At 36.4% G+C, this 20483-nt stretch overlaps 1 protein-coding gene across 4 annotated transcripts in view; it reads right to left on the bottom strand.

Moving 5' to 3' along the window:
• LOC114932143 (2-oxoadipate dehydrogenase complex component E1) overlaps positions 1 to 20483 on the bottom strand; it is a 152198-nt gene that overhangs the window by 70045 nt on the left and 61670 nt on the right. For 3 of the 4 annotated variants that reach the window (XM_085488264.1, XM_085488263.1, XM_085488267.1), the window contains exons 5-6: positions 14673 to 14894; positions 14442 to 14599 (exon numbers count right to left, since the gene is read on the bottom strand). In XM_085488264.1, the coding sequence (XP_085344390.1) occupies positions 14442 to 14599; positions 14673 to 14894 (380 nt within the window). Of the gene's footprint in view, positions 1 to 13682; positions 13850 to 14441; positions 14600 to 14672; positions 14895 to 20483 lie in introns of those variants that run through there. The other variant, XM_085488265.1, reaches the window with a different exon arrangement.

The following is a 20483-nucleotide window of genomic DNA, read 5'->3' as shown; positions in this document are numbered from 1 at the left end:
ACACAACCGAATGCTTAGCAGAATTAAATAAAAATCTAATTTTATATTAATTTTATGTTCTTTAAGTCTCGTTCCTAACTGTTTTTTTGTCTGTCCGACATATGTGGCGTCACAATCATTGCAGTTCAATCTATAAATACAATAACATTAAAATTTGTGGGACAATTGTTTCTGTCTTTTTGAACCCTTATGAAGTCATTCAATTTTTTAATGCAACGATATCCCACCACTACGTCAGGTCTTCTTATTGCTGAAACGACTTTATCAGAAATTGATTCTATATATGGTATGACAAAATATTTAATGTTTGTATTTGTGTTATTAATATCTATTATATTGTTGTTGTTAGACTTGTTAAATTTCTTTGTTGAAAGATGTTTCAATCTGCGTTTTATTTCTATGAAAATTAAGTCAAGAGGATAACTGTTGGATAGCAAAATATTAATAGCTTTCTCTATATTTTTTTTGTGAAATTGAGAATGTGATAGCAATATAGCTCTATCTATACCAAGCTATAAATTGTTCCTATTTTATGACAAATCGGATGATTTGAAAAAAATGAGAGTAATCTACCTGAGAATGTCTTTTTGTGATACCAATCTAAATAAATTTTGTTATCTATTACTTTGATCATTATGTCTAAAAAGCTTATACACCGATTATCCTCTTTTTCTAATGTAAATTTTAGTCTATCGTTATAATTGTTGAATTCGTTCAAAACATATGTAATATTGTCAACGAAAATGCATAAAATAATATCATCTACATAACGGAAATAAAAAGTCAGTTCGCAATTCAAATTACTAATTACCAATGTTTCCAAGTCTTGCATGACTATATCGGCAATGATCGGAGAAAGTGGGGAGCCCATAAGAGTCCCATAAATTTGTTTATAAGTTATGTTATTGAAAGTAAAAAATGTAGAAGTTAATATAAATTTTATCATATTTATGAAGTCATTTTTGGGAATCTTTGTGTGTGACTTTATAAAATGCTATCTACTATTGATACCATTTAATGCAAGATCTACGGAAACATTAGTAAATAATGAAACAACATCTAATGAAATTATTGTGTCGGAATATTTTAGTGTTGTTCCTGATAGAATGCTGCATAAATCAAAACTGTTATTCACAAAACTGTTAGCTCTAGGAAGGCTATCTTTTAAAATTTTATGAAAAAAGAAAGCAATGTTATATAAAAAAATATTTATTGAGGAGACTATTAATCTGAAAGGAATATTTTCCTTATGGATCTTGGGAAGCCCGTAGGCTTTGGGGAGAAGGGAATCGCTAGAAAATAAATAATAATATTCCTTCTTATTGATGATATCTTTTTTCAACCATTTCTTTTTAAATTATTAAGTTCTTTTTCTATTTTTGTTGATGGGTTATTTTTAACTATGGTATACGTAGAATCGTCTTTTAAAAGACTCTCAACTTTTTTTATATAGAATTCTTTATCTAATGCGACTGTAATACTGCCTTTATCTGCTCTAGTAAATAAAATGTTAGGGTTTTGATTGCAGAATTTAATTGTGTTTTTGTGCATGAGAAGTAATTTTTCTTGTGTGTACGTTTTTTTGTCATTATTTTTTAAAAATAAAGAAAATTGTGAGATATAGCAAGGTCGGCTCGCGGACGCAACAGCATTTTCGTAGTTGTCCTTTTTAATTTTAAAGATCTATTTATTGTTAATTACTATTTTTCCAGGAGATGGTTTAGTTAAAGTCCAAGATTTATTATATAAGATTATTATAGAAGATAATTTATATGAGAGATGTTATTTTTGATGAAAATAAATACATCCATTCACAAATGGAATTATTAATACTAGCTGTGATACAAATACAATTATTAATGACAATGAATAAAGTAATGATTCGGAAAGTATGGATCAAGAAAATCTTGAATAATTAAAGTATTGATAAATAATCTATTGATTCAGAAACTTGACAATACTGAAGAATGAGACAATAAAAATGAAATAGAAAATCTAGAGCAACGAAGCTAATCAAAACCATATCAATGTATTTGAAAAAATATGTAGCATTCTGACTCTGCATGTATAAAAACTTGTATTAAATATGTTCCTAAAACTTATGAACATATAAAAAGGAGAGACGACAAATAAGAATGAGACTGAGCAATCGAAGAAAAATTAAACTTGTTAAAAGCAAATAATAAATCTTGGACATTAACTAAACCATCTCCTGAAAAAAATAGTAATTAATAATAAATGGATCTTTAAAATTAAAAAGGACAACTACGAAAATGCTGTTGCGTCCGCGGACTTTGCTATATCTCACAGTGGACCGTGTTTCTCGCACACACTCACACTCGCGCCGCGAAATAACGACGCTTTCATAGTTTCCGAAAGAACTTTAATAAGAAAGTAATATACAGAAATACAATATAACCTAATAAAATGATATTCGTTGATCGTGAATCGAATACGTCCGCACAATTCAAAGTCGGTTCCAAATCTTTCTCGTCATTTAAAACAATCGCGTGCTGCTTGTTTTCCAATAACTTCTTAGAGACGCGCTCAGAGACAATCTTCTATCATGCCGAACTTCCCACCAGGAAAATATATATCCAGCATTCGACATGCACGGGGACACAACAATATATAAGTCAATACAAAGAGATCAGTAATAAAAGATTGTTCACAAAAAAAAAGAGATTTGATTACGATAAAGTCTACACGTCTGTCGCCCGCTTGACTATTGTGCAAGCACTATTGTCGGTTATTAACTATGAAGTGCACATGCTAAATCAATGTCAAAAGTGCCTTTTTGCATGGAGATTTGCAAGAGGAAATTTTTATAAATAAACTTCAAGTATTTTTTTAGCAATACAAATCTTGTTTGTAAGTTTAATAAAACACTTTACAATTTAAAACAAGCATTTCATGCTTAAAATCTACGATTCGACACAACTGAACTCAAACAATCAAAATATAACAAGTGTTTATATGTTAAGAAGGGATAAAATTATAAGATTTATTGATTGTATGTTGATGGCATTTTATTGACACTAATAAAAAGATTTTTAGACCATCAAAAGATCATCAGAAAAAGAATTCTATATAAAGGATCTAGAAAACTACTATTATTTCAAAATAAAAATCAATATATCAAAAGAAGGTATAATATTAAGTCAATATATTTAAAGAAACTTCTCAAATGATTCAACATGGAAGACTATAAAGGATCCAAGACGCCAATCAAAGTTCAAACGTTTACTATTGAGTCAAGCAAGTGCATTATTGAAACCAAACCATACAAAAAACTTATTAGCTGTTTGTACACGGTAGTGTCTTGCGCCCAGTTTGCGGCATAGCCGAATAAAAAAAGTGAGGCACATCGTGTATCTTTACGCAAAGCGGATGCTTGAGTCTATTATAAATTTTGAATGCTCAATAACGGCTGAAGCAATCGAGTTTATACTAGACTTAATGGATAGATTGGGTTCAAATTATATAATAAAAGTGTCTTTATTTCTGCTCTATGTGCTTTGTAAGTGAAAATATTTTAATGCAAAGTCTCAAAGTGAAAATTTTTATTTAAGAAACGTCCACGTCGTCATCGTTCACGCAAGTCACCAATGCGCATGCGCAATTCTTGTACAGTTCCAACTTTTGATACAAGGGTGTGCTATAGTAGTGTTTCGTGATTATTACATACGATGTGTTAATAATATTGACAGTGTGAGGTTATGTTGGTTAGAGCTGCGGTCCTAAATGCGCTTACAGTGCTAAAAGTATCATTCTATCTTTGTTTGATATTCGTATACATACATATTGACGGGGTTATATTATAATATATAAAATAATTAAAATACTAGATATGTATGTATGTATACAGATTGATCTCTTGACATGTACACACATAACAGGTACGTGCCTTTTTTTTAATAATATACTAAATTTTTCATATAATAATATCTATTTTCTTGTAACGCAGAATGATTGCGTATCAAGAAAATAGTATATTAGCTAACAAGTGCGGGGGATCATAAATTGGCCGAGAGTGCGGAAGTTTGGCGCACGAGATGAGCCAAGTGTGACAATCCGCACGATCGGCCGATTTATGACCCGCACATGTTGGCTACGATATTTTGTGTGACCGGTGCGTGGAAAGGGAGCCCTTTCTAAAATCCCATCATGTGCGTAAAGGGCGACTTTTCGCGCGCCGGTTGCACAATAGATTATTATATTATTATAAAAAAAATATAGTATATCACATATATTATATGGTATTGCATATGACATGTATTTAGTAAATAAGTATATATTGCAAAATGTAGATTCTTTTATCTATCTGTTTCTTTCTTGAATGCATATTTATATACTGATATTTGCAACTACTTTCTAATTATGTTACCATTTTATTATACTATTTCTTTCATAATAATAACTACTTTCTTACTACACTATCATCCTACTATTTCTTTTTTTATAAGTAGATAATTATTGATGTAAAATAAGGAAGCGATCTTTATCAATAATAATTATTTATATACTTATAAAAGATGTAGTACAATAGTAGTGTTGCAGAAAATTATTATAAAAGAAACAGTATAAAATGATAACGTAACATAATAAAAGCAACAAATATCAAAAAGTTGCAAATATTATATAAATACATATTTATGAAAGAATATGTTTGTGATATACTAAATATGTGATATGCAATACTCCACATATAAGTGATTATATTATTATGAAAATATTTTTTCATATAATAATATCTATTTTTTCTTCCCGTGGGTTGAGCGCCCATACAGAAACATCTCCGGATGGCGGATAGGAGGACGTCCTGGTCCCTCTGGCGTCCGGCATGTCGGCTCATTGAGGCAGGACTGGGATAGTATAAGCTATAACCGGCCCCGCGGACGTAAAACCCCAAACAGTGGGCTAAGAAGGCCGCCGCTGCTGACCAATTCCCCAAGCCAAGCTGTGAGCTATCGTAGTGATGGCTGCGTGGCACTGGGGGTGCAAGTGTCTCGAACGATGCCTCTGGGGTACCGGGCGAAACCCCAAAGTATCTAACCTTGCCCGGGCAAGGCGGGGCTCTGCTCGGGTCGACCTTCCTTTCCCCGCGTCTCGTGGGAAGAAAAATGGAAATAGAAACAAATACCATTTTGGAGGGTGACAAAGATGAGGATTCGCAAGGACCCTCATCCTCGGGAGGACCGGAGCCGACTCCGGAACAGGCTCTTCAGGGCCCGGGAAGGAATGGCTCTGGGGTAGGCGAAGCTTTGGGCTCTCAAAAAAGGAACCGAAGTGGAAGCCGAGAAAAAGAGGGCCAAGAGGGAAAGGGAGAAGGCCTTAACCAGATCGGCTCCTGGACTTTCTGTGGCTCAGGTGACGCCGAAAGAGAGAGAGAAGGGGCACACCGGCAAAAGATGCCGGCCGGGCTCCGTTGATACTCCCCCCTCGGTGGGTAAAGTCAATAAAAGGCCTAGGGTTTAGGAAACTGGGATCTATGCGGCGGTCGCCAACCCCTTGACAAGGGCGATTGTGACGGAGGGATACTCTGACAGGGTGATAACTTCGGAGCAGTTGACCTTGCTGAGAGGGGGGGGCGATTGTAAAAGAGATGGCAGGGATCCGCAAGGTCCTCTATCTAGATCACGGCTCCGGCTACCCTGAGGGGAGGAGCCGTGACTATTAGAGGGGAGAATGAGATGGCGCTCAACTGGCTCTCTGAGCAAGTCGGGCACATCTCGGAAGGCGCCAAGCTCACGTTGGTGGGCCTGGAGACGCTTCAAAAGCGGCACATGGCTTCTGTGTGGGTGCCGGGTCCACCGGTACCTGCGACGGAGGTCTTGGGACTGCTGAAGAGGCAGAACCCGGGCATTGCTACGGGGGCTTGGCATGTGTTCGCGGAGAATATAAGGGCTTCCCCTATGAGGAGGAACCTTATTCTCGGGTTACCGGAGTCCAGCGTCCTCAAATTGAGGAATCTGGGCTACCGACTTAGCTACGGGCTCGAGCAGGTTGTTGTTGAACTGCGCGGGCTGCGTGGCAAGAAGGGGACGGGCCAGGGAGAGGCCTAACCTGAGCCGTGTCCTCCATAAAGTGGGCATGGTGGTCATGGGCTTCACCTAGATTAACTTGCACCACAGTAAGGGCGCCTCGGCTGTTCTGACCAAGAGCTTAGTTGTGATGCACACAGATATCTGCCTAATACAGGAACCATAGGTCTATAAAGAGTGCATTAGAGGAATCGCGACGTGCGGCAGACTCTTTAGGACTCCAACAGAGCCCAGACCAAGGGCTGCCATTGCGGTCAAAGGTTTGAAAGCCTAACTAATACCGGAGTTTTGTTCCAGGGATGTTGTGGCAGTAACGGTAGACCTCGTTAGAGCGGACACCGGGGAGAGAAAGAGGATGGTGGTATGCTCTGCGTATTTTCTGCATGAGGAAGACTCACCTCCTCCGGTCCTGGTAGTGGAGCTGGTGGGCTACTGCCAGAGAAAGAGGCACCCATTGATAGTGGGGTGCGATGCGAATGCGCATCACACAGTCTGAGGGAGCACCAACATTAATGAGCGGGGAGGAAGGTTACTGGAATATCTGGTGACCACTGACCTGGAGATCCTCAATAGGGGTAACGAGCCAATATTCCACACGGCGACCAGGGATGAGATTCTTGACCTCACCCTGTGTTCCAGGAATCTGGTAAATGCTATCACGGTATAGAGGGTCTCTAGCGAACTCTCCTTTTCCGATCATAAACAGATAGTTTTCGGGCTCACTACCGTGAAACCGTAGACTGTCAAGCGGAGGAACCCGAGGAAGACAAACTGGATCTCTTTTCAAAGAGACCTCGATGTCAATCTAGGGAGCTTTCCTAAGAAACATGGGACTAGCGAAGAGATTGAGCTCTGTGTGGAACCTACAGGGGGCTCTAATCGGCAGCTATCAGAAGAACTGCTCTGAGAAAGCAGTGAGGTCAAACAGAAAGGTCTCTTGGTAGGGGCCGGCTCTGCAGGGGCTCAGAGTGGAGGCTCGGCGCTCGTGGAATAAAGCCAGGAGCACGGGACTCCCTGCCAACTGAGATTTCTATCGGAGGTCCCAGAAAACCTATAAGGAAGCCATAGCCTCTGCCAAGAGGGATAGCTGGAGAAAGTTCTGCGAGTCCATAGAGAAGGTTCTTCAGGCCTCCAGGCTGTGTAAAATCATGGCAAAAAACCCGGACTCTAATTTGGAAGCCGTACGGCTACCGTATGGTAGCCTGGCCTCTGGAGAACGTTGCCTGCTTCATCTTCTAAAAGACAATTTTCCTGGCTTCAGGAGGATTCAAGGAGAGACACTAGAATCTGATGCTCCGGAATCTTTAGCAAGAGCTCGGAGTGAGGATTGGGCACTAGCGGCGAGTATCGTCAGCCCTAACAGAGTCAGGTGGACTATTGGGTCCTTCAAGCCATTCGAGGCAGCGAGACCCGATGGTATATTTCCTGCGCTCTTACAGGAGGGGCTCGATCAGAGTATTGGTCCCCTCACTCGCATGCTAAGGGCGTGTTTGGCTTTAGGCTACACGCCTAAGGCTTGGAGACTGGCGAGAGTGGTATTTATTCCCAAGATTGGAAGGATCTGCTGCATCTCTGCCAAGGATTTTAAGCCGATTAGCTTAACATCTTTTTTTCTGAAAATGTTGGAAGAGCTAGTCGACGTATACGTAAGGGGTGTCGCTCTAGAGCGGTATCCGTTGCACGAAAATCAGTTTGCGTACAGGGCAGGTCTCTCGATAGAAACGGCACTCCACTCGTTGGTGGTTCTTATTGAAGGGCAGCTTCGTGGTGGGGGCTTCTCTGTGGGGACCTTCCTGGACATAGAGGGCGCCTTTAACAATGTGGCGCATGAAGTCGTGTGCAGGGAGGCTTCTAGTAGAAGCGTTCCGAACAGAGTAATTAGCTGAATCAGAAATATGCTTCGGCGACAAGTCGTCATCACACTGAGCACTACCAGTGTGGAAGGCTGGATTGACAGAGGCTGTCCTCAAGATGGGGTTCTGTCCCCACTTCTCTGAAGCCTGGTGGTCGACGGGCTTCTTAGGAGCCTTAATAACAAGGACTTCTACGTACAGGGATATGCTGATGATTTGGCAATCCTTGTGCGAGGCCCTTTCTTGGATACGCTCATAGAGCTCACACAAACGGCCCTGGAAATTGTGGAGAAGTGGTGCGAGGGCTCAGGTCTCTCGGTGAACCCCCGGAAGACTGAGCTTGTTATATTTACTCGCAGGTACAAGATAGGCTCTGTAACAGGGCTTGTCTTGAATAACGTCAGGTTGGAGCCAGCCGCGTCCGTGAAATATTTGAGAGTCACCCTGGACAAGAAACTGACGTGAAAGGAGCACCTAGAGAACTAATACAAAAGCATTATCTCGTATTTCTGGATGTGCAGAAGGACCTTTGGTCAGACTTAGGGGATCAGCCCAAGAATGGTATATTGAATCTATTCTGTCATTTTTCGGCCCAGGCTAACTTATGTTGCGGTGGTATGGCGACCTAGAATGATGCTGTCTACAGTGAGAGGGCTTTTGGAGCGGGTCAGGGCCCTTATTCTTAGGAGGGCTCTGGGCGCTGTAAGGACCACTCCCGTGGCGGTTAGAGGTTTTCTGCTGGGGATTGGGCCTCTGCACCTGACGATCTTGGCTAAGGCGACATCTGCTACCTACAGGCTGAGGTGTGAGGGAAGGTGGAGGCCTGGATCCAGACATACCAAGCTCCTTGAGGGGATACTCGCTCATCCGATCTTTGAGATGAGACAAGACAAGACTACTGCCCAGCGCTCTCTGGAAAAAACGCATAAGGTGCGCTTTCCGGGGAGGGAGAAATGAGAAAGATCGCGGGACTCGTTGCTGGGTAGTGGGTTTATTCTGTATACGGATGGCTCTAAGACAAGCTCGGGCACCGGAGCAGGAATCTACTGCCGAGGAAGAGGGATCAGTGAATCGGTCCCAATTGGCAGTTAAGCAACCGTTTTCCAATCGGAAGTGATTGCAATTCTGTGGGGTGCGCAGATTCTTCTCGCTGATGGAAAAAAGGGAAAACGCATCAACATCTGTTCGGATAGTTAGGCGGCCCTTAAAGCTCTAGGCTCTTCGACAATCTCATTCAGGCTGGTTAGGGACTGTAAACAGGCTCTAGAAAGCCTGACAGTAGACAACAAGGTGATTCTGGTATGGGTGCCAGGGCACTCGGAAGTTAAGGGCAATGAAGCTGCTGACAAGCTCGCGAGAGAGGGTTCGGAGACAAGGATGTTGGGCCCGGAGCCGGCGGTGGGCGTCTTCTGCTGTCTAGGCAGGGGGCAGATTACCAGTTGGCTGCGGAACTAACAACTTGTTTTATGGAGTAATAAGACCGGATGCGGACAGTCCAGGGCTCTAATGGGAGATTCGCCCAACGAGGATCTTGCTGTCTGCAATAGAAATTTGAACAGACGGGAGGCCAGAATAGCAACTCGTATTCTCACGGGTCATGGCACTCTTAATTATCATCTGCATAAGATGGGCCTCAGTAACAGGCCCAACTGCAGGCGCTGCGAGGCACCGGAGGAGACGAGCTTTCATGTACTCGGTGACTGTCCGGCTTACGCCAGGACACGGCTACGTCTGCTGAGCTCTGCCTTTCTTGAGCCACAGCAGATAAAGGATCTCTCGGTTAAGAGCCTTTTTCTCTTCTGGAGAAGTAGTGGCCTCAACTGAGGAATAGATATGCTGGGGAGGTACAATAGACTGAATTTGTGTGCCGTAGGGAGGTCTCTTAGCAGGTACTTTCCCCTCCGGGTCATTCTATATAATAATAATAATAGTCTATTTTTTTGTTACGCAATCATCCTATTACTTTCTCATAAAATTAACAATTATATTCTTATAAAGAGATAATAGGATGATTGCGTAACAAGAAAATAGATTACATTAATATGAAAAAATATAGTATATCACATATTACATAGTACTGCAAATCACATGTATTTAGTAAGTATTTAAATGCATATTTATATTTTGATATTTGCAACTATTTTCTTGTTACGTTATCATTTTATTAAACTATTTCTTTTATAATAATAATTACTTTCTTGCTACACTATTTCTTTTTTTATAAGTACGTAATTATTGATGTAAAATAAACAAGTGATCTTTACTAATAAAATAATAATTTATATACTTATGAAAGATGTAATACGATAGTAACTTTGCAGAAAATTATTATGAAAGAAATAGTCTGAAATGATGATGTAACATAATAAAAGTAACAAATATCAAAAATTTGCAAATATCATTATATAAATATATATTTATGAAAGAATATATTTGTGACATACTAAATATGTGATATAACAATACTGCACATATATGTAATTATATTATAAAAATATTTTTTTATATAATACCTATTTTCTTGTTACGCAATCATCCTATTATTTTTCCATAAAATTAATAATTATATTTATATAAATTTATTAAAATTTCGACCTAACTGGCAAGTTAGGTCGAAATTTCAATAAATTTGTATGGTTTTACTCATCACTGGTAACTTCATTAATTTTATAATTATATTTATATGATTAAAATGAATGATATAATCTCTAAAAACTTACTTTTAAAAAAAGGTAAAAAAAGGCGTCCAGTTAACGGCGTACCAGTAACAAAAAATTATCCATTGCAAACCTATGTAGAATTCTATGAAAAATTAATCATTGTTAACCCACGTAGAATTCTATGCAGAATAAACCATTGCAAACCCATGTAGAATTGTATGAAAAATTATCCATTGTAAATCTATATAGAATCTTACTACATAAGTAATGATATAAAAAAAAAATTGCACCAAGTTAAAGTAGAAACTTGTACCAGTAGAAAATTGCAAACATATATAGAGTTGTATAATGAACTAGTAAATTAATATAATAGTGAATTAATATAAAATTAAAAAAGATAAAATTTTAGTTAAAAAAATTGGGCGCGCTGCTAAGTTTCAAAATTACAATGCACCTTAAAGTTACATAACTTAATTTAATTACAAAATATATTTTAACTGCAATAAATTAAAAAGTAACAAATAATTTAATTTCATTATCATTAAGATATTATTTAGCAGCGCGCTAAGTTTTTTTAACTAAAATTTTGTTTTTCAAAATTTTATATTAATTTACTAGGTACTGCAAGTTTTCTACCGTTTTGTAAGATGGGAGATTTGTATCTCATAACATTTTCTTTCAATATCGTGAAAGATATTAATAAAAAATATGTAACTTTGTATAAAGTATATTATCAGAGAATAGGAAGATGGCGGCGTACGAGAGGACATTTAAACGGTGTGTTTCGAAAAATTGTAGAAATATAAAGTGATAGTGGAGATAAAGTGAGAAGAAAGGTGGATAATGTGGGGCAGGTGGAAGAGAAAAAAAAGGAAAATGTAAGGAAGAGGAAAAAGGCAGCTATAGGGAGGAAGAGGACAAGAAGTGAGGTTAGACAGAAGGATAGGAGGAAATGCTGTGGAACAGTCGACACGTGGCAAGTGACATGAAAAAGACACACGGCAAAGGAAAGAGAGGAAGGCAGAAAGAAAGGAGAAAAGAGAAGAGAAGGAGAGGAAAGAAAGGAAAAGGAGAACACAGGAGAAAGGAGAGATTATATGAGATAAAAAAAGAAGAAAAGAGAGTTGGAGGCTGAAAAGAGCTGTGAAACAATCGGACACGTGGCAGGCAGCACGAGCAGACACACAGCCAAGAGAGAAAAAAGAAAGAAAGAAGAAAAAACGGGGAGAGGAGAAAGAGAAGGATAAGGAAAGGGATGCAGGGAAATAAAGAGGCAGGAATATAAAGTAGAGGAATTAAGAAGAAAGGTAAAAGGGCGGAGAGTGTAGGTAGGAGAAGGGAGAAAAGAAAGGAAAGTGAGCAATCGGTAAGGAAGCGTGATAGTGGCAAAAAGCGAGAGAGGGCGTTAGGAATAAAGAGAAGGATTGTGAACAAGTGGAGCACGTGAGCAAAAAGTTTTATCACGCACGTGGCGGCACAGGGAAGTTTTGCACATAGATATACGCTAAAGGCGGAGGTAAAAAATAAGACGTAGTAAGAAAGTGAAGGAAGTTAAGGAGGAAAAGAGTAAAGGGAAAAGAAGAAGGTGAAAGGAGAGAAAATAGAAGAGGAAAGAAAGCGGCAGGAGAAGAGCAGAAGGATAGGAAAGATGGAAGTTAAGTACGGGAGGAAAGGAGAATTAGGTAGCTAATTCGGGATAGAGATAAGGTGGAAAGGAAAAGAGAAAGGGATGTAAAGGTTAGAGAGGGAAGAATGTGAGTGGATAGATATGAATGGGTAAGGAACCAGGAAAGAGATAGGTTAAAAGAAAAAGGAAAAGGAGAAAGGAGAACGGGGACACAGAAAGAGAGGTAAAGAAGATAGTAGAGGGGGGATGAAATACGAGCAGGAGAAAGATAGATAGGAAAAAAGGAAGAGAGAGATGGAAGGAAAGAGAGAGAGATAAAAGAAGGAGGAAAGAGGGTAGGGGAAAGGGACTCAGAGAATTGTAAGGTCGCAAAAATGGCCGAGCGAGAGAGGAGAGGAAAGGATAATTATGTATGTAATGGAGAAAGGTAAGGGGGGGAGGAGAAAAAGGAAGAAAGAGTAAAGGAAAAAGTTAGGAGAGAGGAAGAAAGGGAATAAAGAGATGGTGGAGAAGATTTGTTTGTATGTTAAAGGTTCATGAGAGAGACAGGACAAAAAGAGCGGAAAACTGGGACAGAGGCAGAGATAGACGGAAGCAGTAAAAGATGGAGAAGGAGGAACAAGAGAGAGGAGAGGACAATAAGAGGGAAGATGAAGAGAGCATAGCTGACGATGGAAGTACAAAAGCGGAAAGCGGAAAGAGGAAAGAATAAGAAAAGGAGAGACGGAGGTTAAAGAGAGGTAAAAAAGGAGGAGGCGGCTGAGAAAAACTATGTCCCGAGGAAAGGATAAGAGAAAGAAGAGGAAAGAGAGAAGGCAGAGAAAGGGGACGAAGGGACGAGAACAGCGTGTCGGAGAAAGTCTGGAGAGAAAGAAGAGAAAAGGAGGATAGGAGATATATGTTTATGTTTGTGTTCAGATTATGTATTATATTGTATATTATTGTATGATAAGTGAAGAGGAGAAATTGTGAAGGGTTTGGTGTTCCTCTAAAAACGCCCCGGCAACCTCGAGGGGAGTCCGGAATAAACTTCAATCAATCAATCAATCAATATTAATTTGCTATTATATTAATTTACTAGTTCATTATATGACTCAATATGTTTGCAATTTTCCACTGGTACAAGTTTCTACTTTAATTTGGCGCAATTTTTTTATATCATTACTTTTGTAGTAAGATTCTGTATGGATTTTTAATGGATAATTTTTCATATAATTCTACATGGGTTTGCAATGGTTTATTCTGCATAGAATTCTACATGGGTTTACAATGATTAATTTTTCATGGAATTTTTATGGGTTTGCAATGATTAATTTTTCATAGGATTCTACATGGGTTTGCAATGAGTAATTTTTTGTTACTGGCATGCTGGTTAACTGGGTGCCTTTTTTTACCTTTTTTTAAAATATGTAATGCTTACTACAAAACCGGATTTGAGCACAATAGTAAATTTGGCTGAGGCTCAACTGGATTGGTTTAAAACGAACTCTATAATATATTCACGATAATATTAATCTTTGTTTTATTACAGAAATAACATAATTCTAGTCGGTTATACTGATTTAGATTGGACTGGAGACCGCAAATTTATTACGGGCTTCTTGTGTTTGAAGTTTTCGGAGCATTAATCGCGGGTCACCAAGACACAATCTACGGTTGCATTGTCTTCAATTAAGAAAAAAAAATTTAATAATACATAGTAATTAAGTTATATTCACAATAGGAAAGCTTTTGCTACAAATGTAAATTTTCGAATTTTTTAAAAATATTTTATGTAAAAAGTGTTCAAATTTGGAATTTACGCTGGAATCTTCTATGATAAAATCAAAATTGAAAAACAGCTTGCTTTTTCATTTTTTTATCGTTTCCGTGAAAATATTTGTTCAAAAATATAAAAACGAATTTTTTCAAGGGGATGCTTTACTTAATATAGGATCTTAACGTAATATAGGACAAATAGAAAAATATGCTTATTATTTTAACACAGACAATATATCCAAAATTCATCAATCGGATACTTTCGATCTTTCCTTTGTAAGAAGTACATAAATATTTTGTAAAAAGTTTATAAATTTCAATAATTTTCGACTAATAATGTGCAGCCTATACTTTTTTAAATTACTAATCCACAGAAGCAGATAAGTAAAAAAAACTGAAGTTTGATATCTACTCTGAAAACATCTACGATATGCCAAATATTTTTTCGCAAATAGTAATCAATAATTCTAATAGCATATTGCTTATTATATGTTCTTACGTTCGATTCTGTATGATTTTATACACAAGAGGATTAGTGATCACGGGATCGTCCAATTCATTGTGACCCCATCTTCTAAAACAATTTAGATCAACAAAAACATCTCTCCTAAACTGTCTTTGATATTTAAAGGCTATTCTTATAGCCCGTACAATCATCTACAACATTTTAACATTATGATTATAAGTTTACTATTAGTAAAGAACAAAGTTTTACCACAGAAGTATATACCTCAGGGTGATCGCCATTCACATGAATTATAGGTGCAGATATACTTTTTGCTAAATCCGTACAATATCTTGATGATCGACTTCTCGAAGATGGAGTTGTAAAACCTAACTGATTGTTAATTACCAAATGAATTGCACCACCAATTTCAAAATGTGGTGTTCTGCTCAAAGTCAAGCATTCTTGGTTAACTCCTTGTCCTGGATAGGCAGCGTCCCCATGTATCTAATAAAGTATTTTAGGAAATATTAAATAATAACATAAATATACAGGATATACATATATATAATATGGAAATTTAATGTAACTATAACAATATATAATATAATACTACATTAGGGTGTTCAAAATTTTTTTTAATTTTTGGCCGCATTTTAGCTAAAAAGTTAGCTAGTGGGGAGATATTAATTACCTTAAAGTGCCAACTCTAATTGATTTAATGGTTCCACATTTGCCTTGAAATTTTCCCATCAAGAGACACGGTAGTGTCTCTTGATCTAAGTCCGAAAAAGAAGAAAAAGACACGCCGTGTCTTTTTACGCGAGTCGAATAGTTGAGAGTACTCGATATTTTCATTTCACATATAACCGCTGAATGGATTGAGTTATTTCTAGGCTCAATCGATAGCTTGAGTAAGAATTATATAATGAAAGTGTCTTTATTTTTGCGCTACGTGCTCTCTAAACGGAGCTATTACGATATACAAAGTTAAAATGTTAAAATTTTTCATTAAGAAACGTCACAAACATATGATTGTAAGGAGCGATGTACACTTCATATAACTGACGAAATAAGGCGCTAACGTTTTGTGATGTATTGATTTATTGATTACCTAGTTTTGACAATTCATTATCTAGTTTTGACAGGTATGGGTTAATATAATAATTTGTTTAAGAAAAATAAAATTACAGACGTAATGTACTATTATTTTACTTCGGCTTGATGCAAGCAAATGAATCTGTGTGGAATCAGTTTCTGCAGAGAAAAAATAAGACATCAACAAGTCATGTCAAGTTTTTTGGTTGTTCGATTATGTTTGAGAATCTGCTAAATGTAGATGTGATTGATATCATTATTATAAAATATAAAAAGATTGCTCCAGAGTAAGTAATTTTTGCTTTTATGTAATTAATATTTTTTAAATGCATGCTTTATTTTCCTCTTCTGAGATTTTGTTGCATGATATAATTATACTCATGCCAAATATTTACGTATATGAATAACTTTTTTTATATCAATTTATGTAGATAGATATTAAAAATTAGAAATAAAAAAAATAAATGTATAGTACAAAAAAAGTGATATCCCTAAAAAAATTACCTTTTTAAAAAAAGGTAAAAAAAAGTGCTAAGTTCGCGTAACGTTCCTATCCTAAAATTAATAATATAAAATTAAAAATATAAAAAAAATTATAAAAATACAAATCAACGCTCGTGTAAAATTTAAAATTAATAAAACATGAAAAGTAGGCCAAATATACGAGCCAAAATGATTTAGATGTAAGAATAATTAAAAATTATTTATTCATAATATAAATGTAGACGTTTCGACCTTACTAGGTCTTTATCAATACAATCACACACACACACACACACACACACAACCGCAAGTATAAAATTATAAAATATAATAAAGAAATTTTAACATAATCTCGCAAGCTATGTAAAGACAAAACTTCGAGTATCATTCGATTTAATTACAATGGTTGAAACAATTATTCTTAGATGTCTTATGTTTATCTGTCAATTAAATGCACGGAGTCCAAATTGGTCGTTGGACAGCGCGAACGGTCTGTTTCGGCATCTTCACGAGATGAGTCCCATTAATTCAACCTCTTTTTCCCCCAAAATAGATATATTAAAAAGATTCCAATGAAGAACAAAAGACTGAAATTCACAGTTGAAAAAAAAGAGAATCGTAGCATTAGTTTTCTTGACATTTCTATTAATGTGATTGAGGATGCGATATATGTAGATTGGTTCTATAAAAAAATTTTTTCAGGTAGATTTTTATCTTTTTATTCCAACCATCCGAGGTGCCACAAATTAGGCACTATTTATAATTTAATGGACAGAGCCCTGCTATTGTCGCATCCTCGATTCCATGATAAAAATTTGCATACAGTTATAAATGTTTTGTTATCAAATGGCTACCCTTTGGCTCTTATTTTTAATGAAATTGTTGTGCCTCCGGGAAGGCACGGAAAATTTTGGGGTCTCAGTCGACTGAAGGATGAGGATCCTAGGATCGGCGGGCGTCTCTTCCTTGACTAACTTCGATTGTTTATTTGAATAAATCTTTTATTTCCCTTATTTCTTGAGTTGGTTTAATTCTGTATAATCCCACCTGGGTGGTTAGTTAAGTATGCTCGCTCTCGATAGTCAGATTACAGGTGATAGTTTATATTCTGCAGCTTGTCTTCGACTACTAGTTAGGTTCTAATTAGCGACTTGACCTTTTGGATTTTCGTTAGCGACTGACTTCATCGCCTCGCTCTCCGTTCGCGGTGGTCTCCTGCCCTTTTCTACATCTTTCGGGGGAAGATGTAGAGAAGCTCTTTCATTGGCTAATTTTTATTCACACGCTTTTATCTAGGTGCAAGCGAAGCAGGTTGATTCTTCGCTTGCGATCCGCGGTTTTCGGTGTAACGCTTATATTTCATCGCGTTTGCGTCTTTTCGCGATAAGCGCTTCGCGAGAGCGTGAGAACGTTTTTCAAATGATTATATAATAGCCGACTTACTAATTTATTATTAAAACTATATTAATATAATATAATATAATATAGTTATAGTCATTCGGACTATAACAAAATAAATCGCAGGATTAAGAATCTTATCGGCAGCAAATTAAATATAACTGATAAAGAAAATAAAAAGGGTCCTCATGATAGCAAAGATAAAAATAACAAATTTGTTGCAATTCCATATGTAGAATCCATCTCCGAAAAAATATCAGCTAATATTAAAAAATCGGATGTAAATGTAGGATATCGTGTCTTGAAAAATCTAAACATTTGGATTAAAACACATAAAGGCAAGAGTGATGACTCCAGCAATTCAAATGTTGTATATAAAATCAATTGCAGAGACTGTGACGCAACTTATATTGGACAAACAAAAAGACAATTACGTACCAGACTTAACGAACATAAAAACAATTTTAAATTAGACTCTGCAAGACATTCGGTGATTTCTGAACATATTTTAAATAATAAGCACACTTTTGACTGGGAAGGGACTGAAATATTAGATCATGAAATCAAATATAATAAAAGACTTATTTCTGAAATGTTATATATAAAAGAACATAAAAACAGTATAAATTTAAAGAAAGACATCGAATCTCTTGAAAGCTGTTATTTTGACATTTTAGAAGAATTATCTGACACACTTTTTTAATAAAAAATAAACAAATTAACCTTTAACTATTGACAACACTATTGACTATATAAACAGGCTACGATATAATAATGACACATATTATTCCTTAATATTGCTAAGTCGCAACAACCAACACATAACATCAATATGTAAGTTATTGTTAATTTATATTTTTCGGAGTGTTCTTCATTGGAATCCTTTTAATATATCTATTTTGTGGGAAAAAAAGGGCTTGAATAAATGAGACTCATCTCGTGAAGATGCCGGAACAGACCGTTCGCGCTGTCCAACGACCAATTTGGACTCCGTGCATTTAATTGAGAGATGGTCTTAAACATAAGACATCTAAGAATAATTGTTTCAACCATTGTAATTAAATCGAATGATAATTAAAGTTTCGTCTTTACATAGCTTGCGAGATTATGTTTAAATTTCTTCATTATCTGCACTTCATTCCTCTCGACCAATAGAGCCAAACGCGATGTTATTGCGACAATTAAGAAAGAAAGAAAATTTGGAAATTAAGGAATTTGAAGCCTATGGTTGGGATCTCAGAAATTCCCCCTTGTTCCTTCTCTTAACATCCCCTGTAAAGAAATAGGCGAGAAAAATATTGGTCCGAAAGTCGGCTGAATCGGGAATCGAACCCGAGACTTTCCGCTTGCCGGGCGATTGCTCTTCCAACTGAGCTATTCAGACACTTACAAATCAATATTTCTCTCAATGTTTATATCCCCCTACCCACCCCACCCCAAAGCGTCGTAATTAGGTCCAGACGCGACGAAACAATAATAATAAGAATATTTTTAAAGTCAGCTCCTTAATTTTTAAAACCACAATCTGCACTTCATTCCTCTCGACCAATAGAGCCAAACGCGATGTTATTGTGACAATTAAGAAAGAAAGAAAATTTGGAATTTCTTTCTTTCTTAATTGTCGCAATAACATCGCGTTTGGCTCTATTGGTCGAGAGGAATGAAGTGCAGATTGTGGTTTTAAAAATTAAGGAGCTGACTTTAAAAATATTCTTATTATTATTGTTTCGTCGCGTCTGGACCTAATTACGACGCTTTGGGGTGGGGTGGGTAGGGGGATATAAACATTGAAAGAAATATTGATTTGTAAGTGTCTGAATAGCTCAGTTGGAAGAGCAGTCGCCCGGCAAGCGGAAGATCTCGGGTTCGATTCCCGATTCAGCCGACTTTCGGACCAATATTTTTCTCGCCTATTTCTTTACAGGGGATGTTAAGAGAAGGAACAAGGGGGAATTTCTGAGATCCCAACCACATAGGCTTCAAATTCCTTAATTTCCAAATTTTCTTTCTTTCTTAATTGTCGCAATAACATCGCGTTTGGCTCTATTGATCGAGAGGAATGAAGTGCAGATTGTGGTTTTAAAAATTAAGGAGCTGACTTAAAAAATATTCTTATTATTATTGTTTCTTCATTATATTTTATAATTTTATACTTGCGGTTGATTGTATTAATTATTCTTACATCTAAATCATTTCGGCTCGTATATTTGGCCTACTTTTCACGTTTTATTAATTTTAAATTTTACACGAGCGTTGATTTGTATTTTTATTGTTTTAAACATAGAGTTAATCTTAATCATGACTTTTGTTGGACATATGTGTCTATTTTGCATAGCGAGTGTAATGTTAAAAAAAAGGGAGATTATTAAAATGATTTTTATCAAAAAACACAAAGACGCTATAAATTTGCAAAAAGACACAGATAATTTAAATGCTATTTATGATACGATTCTTAATGTTTTTTAAGATCCTTGAATATGTATTTTTATTTATTTTGACTTATATTGATTATTATGTCTATGTTTACCTCATAGTCCTTCCAATTATTTATCAGTGTATGTTTAACCAGCGTTCATGCACAGTTTAAAGTTATGACTGAATTATTACTTTAGTTCGTTCCTTTCACTGGTTGGCATGATCGAAGCTAAGACCTTTATCATCATTTAATAGGTATTAACATTTACAATTCATTATGACTTTAATTTAAGTATTTTTAATGACTTTTATGTAATATGATCTGATTGTTTTTCCGAGATTATTTGATTGTAAGATTAATACTTCTTTCATTTGCACTGTATATATTTTTATTATTATAAAGACTAGGTGTAATTATTTGTACATTTTATTTTATTTTTATTTTATATTTTATAAAAATTTTTTTTAGTGCGTTGTTATACATTTATTATTGTTAATTTATTCTGCATAAATTTGATGTGTCTTAAATTTCAATTCATTCGTAAAAAAATTTTTTGTTTATTGTAGCCTGAAGAGGACTCGATAAAGCGGTCGAAACGTTGCTAAAATAAATTAAATTCAACACCTTAGCCAGTTGGTCGATTTAATTCTTATCAACCTTGATTTAAACATTTACTGGTGATCAAACTGCTTATTTTGTTT

Source organism: Nylanderia fulva, unplaced genomic scaffold (assembly GCF_048542155.1).
Source record: "Nylanderia fulva isolate GAGA-0341 unplaced genomic scaffold, ASM4854215v1 Scaffold67, whole genome shotgun sequence".
NCBI classification, from domain to species: Eukaryota; Metazoa; Arthropoda; class Insecta; order Hymenoptera; family Formicidae; genus Nylanderia; species Nylanderia fulva.
Note: the sequence above shows the minus strand (reverse complement) of the source record. Positions and strands in the feature narration are given on the sequence as shown.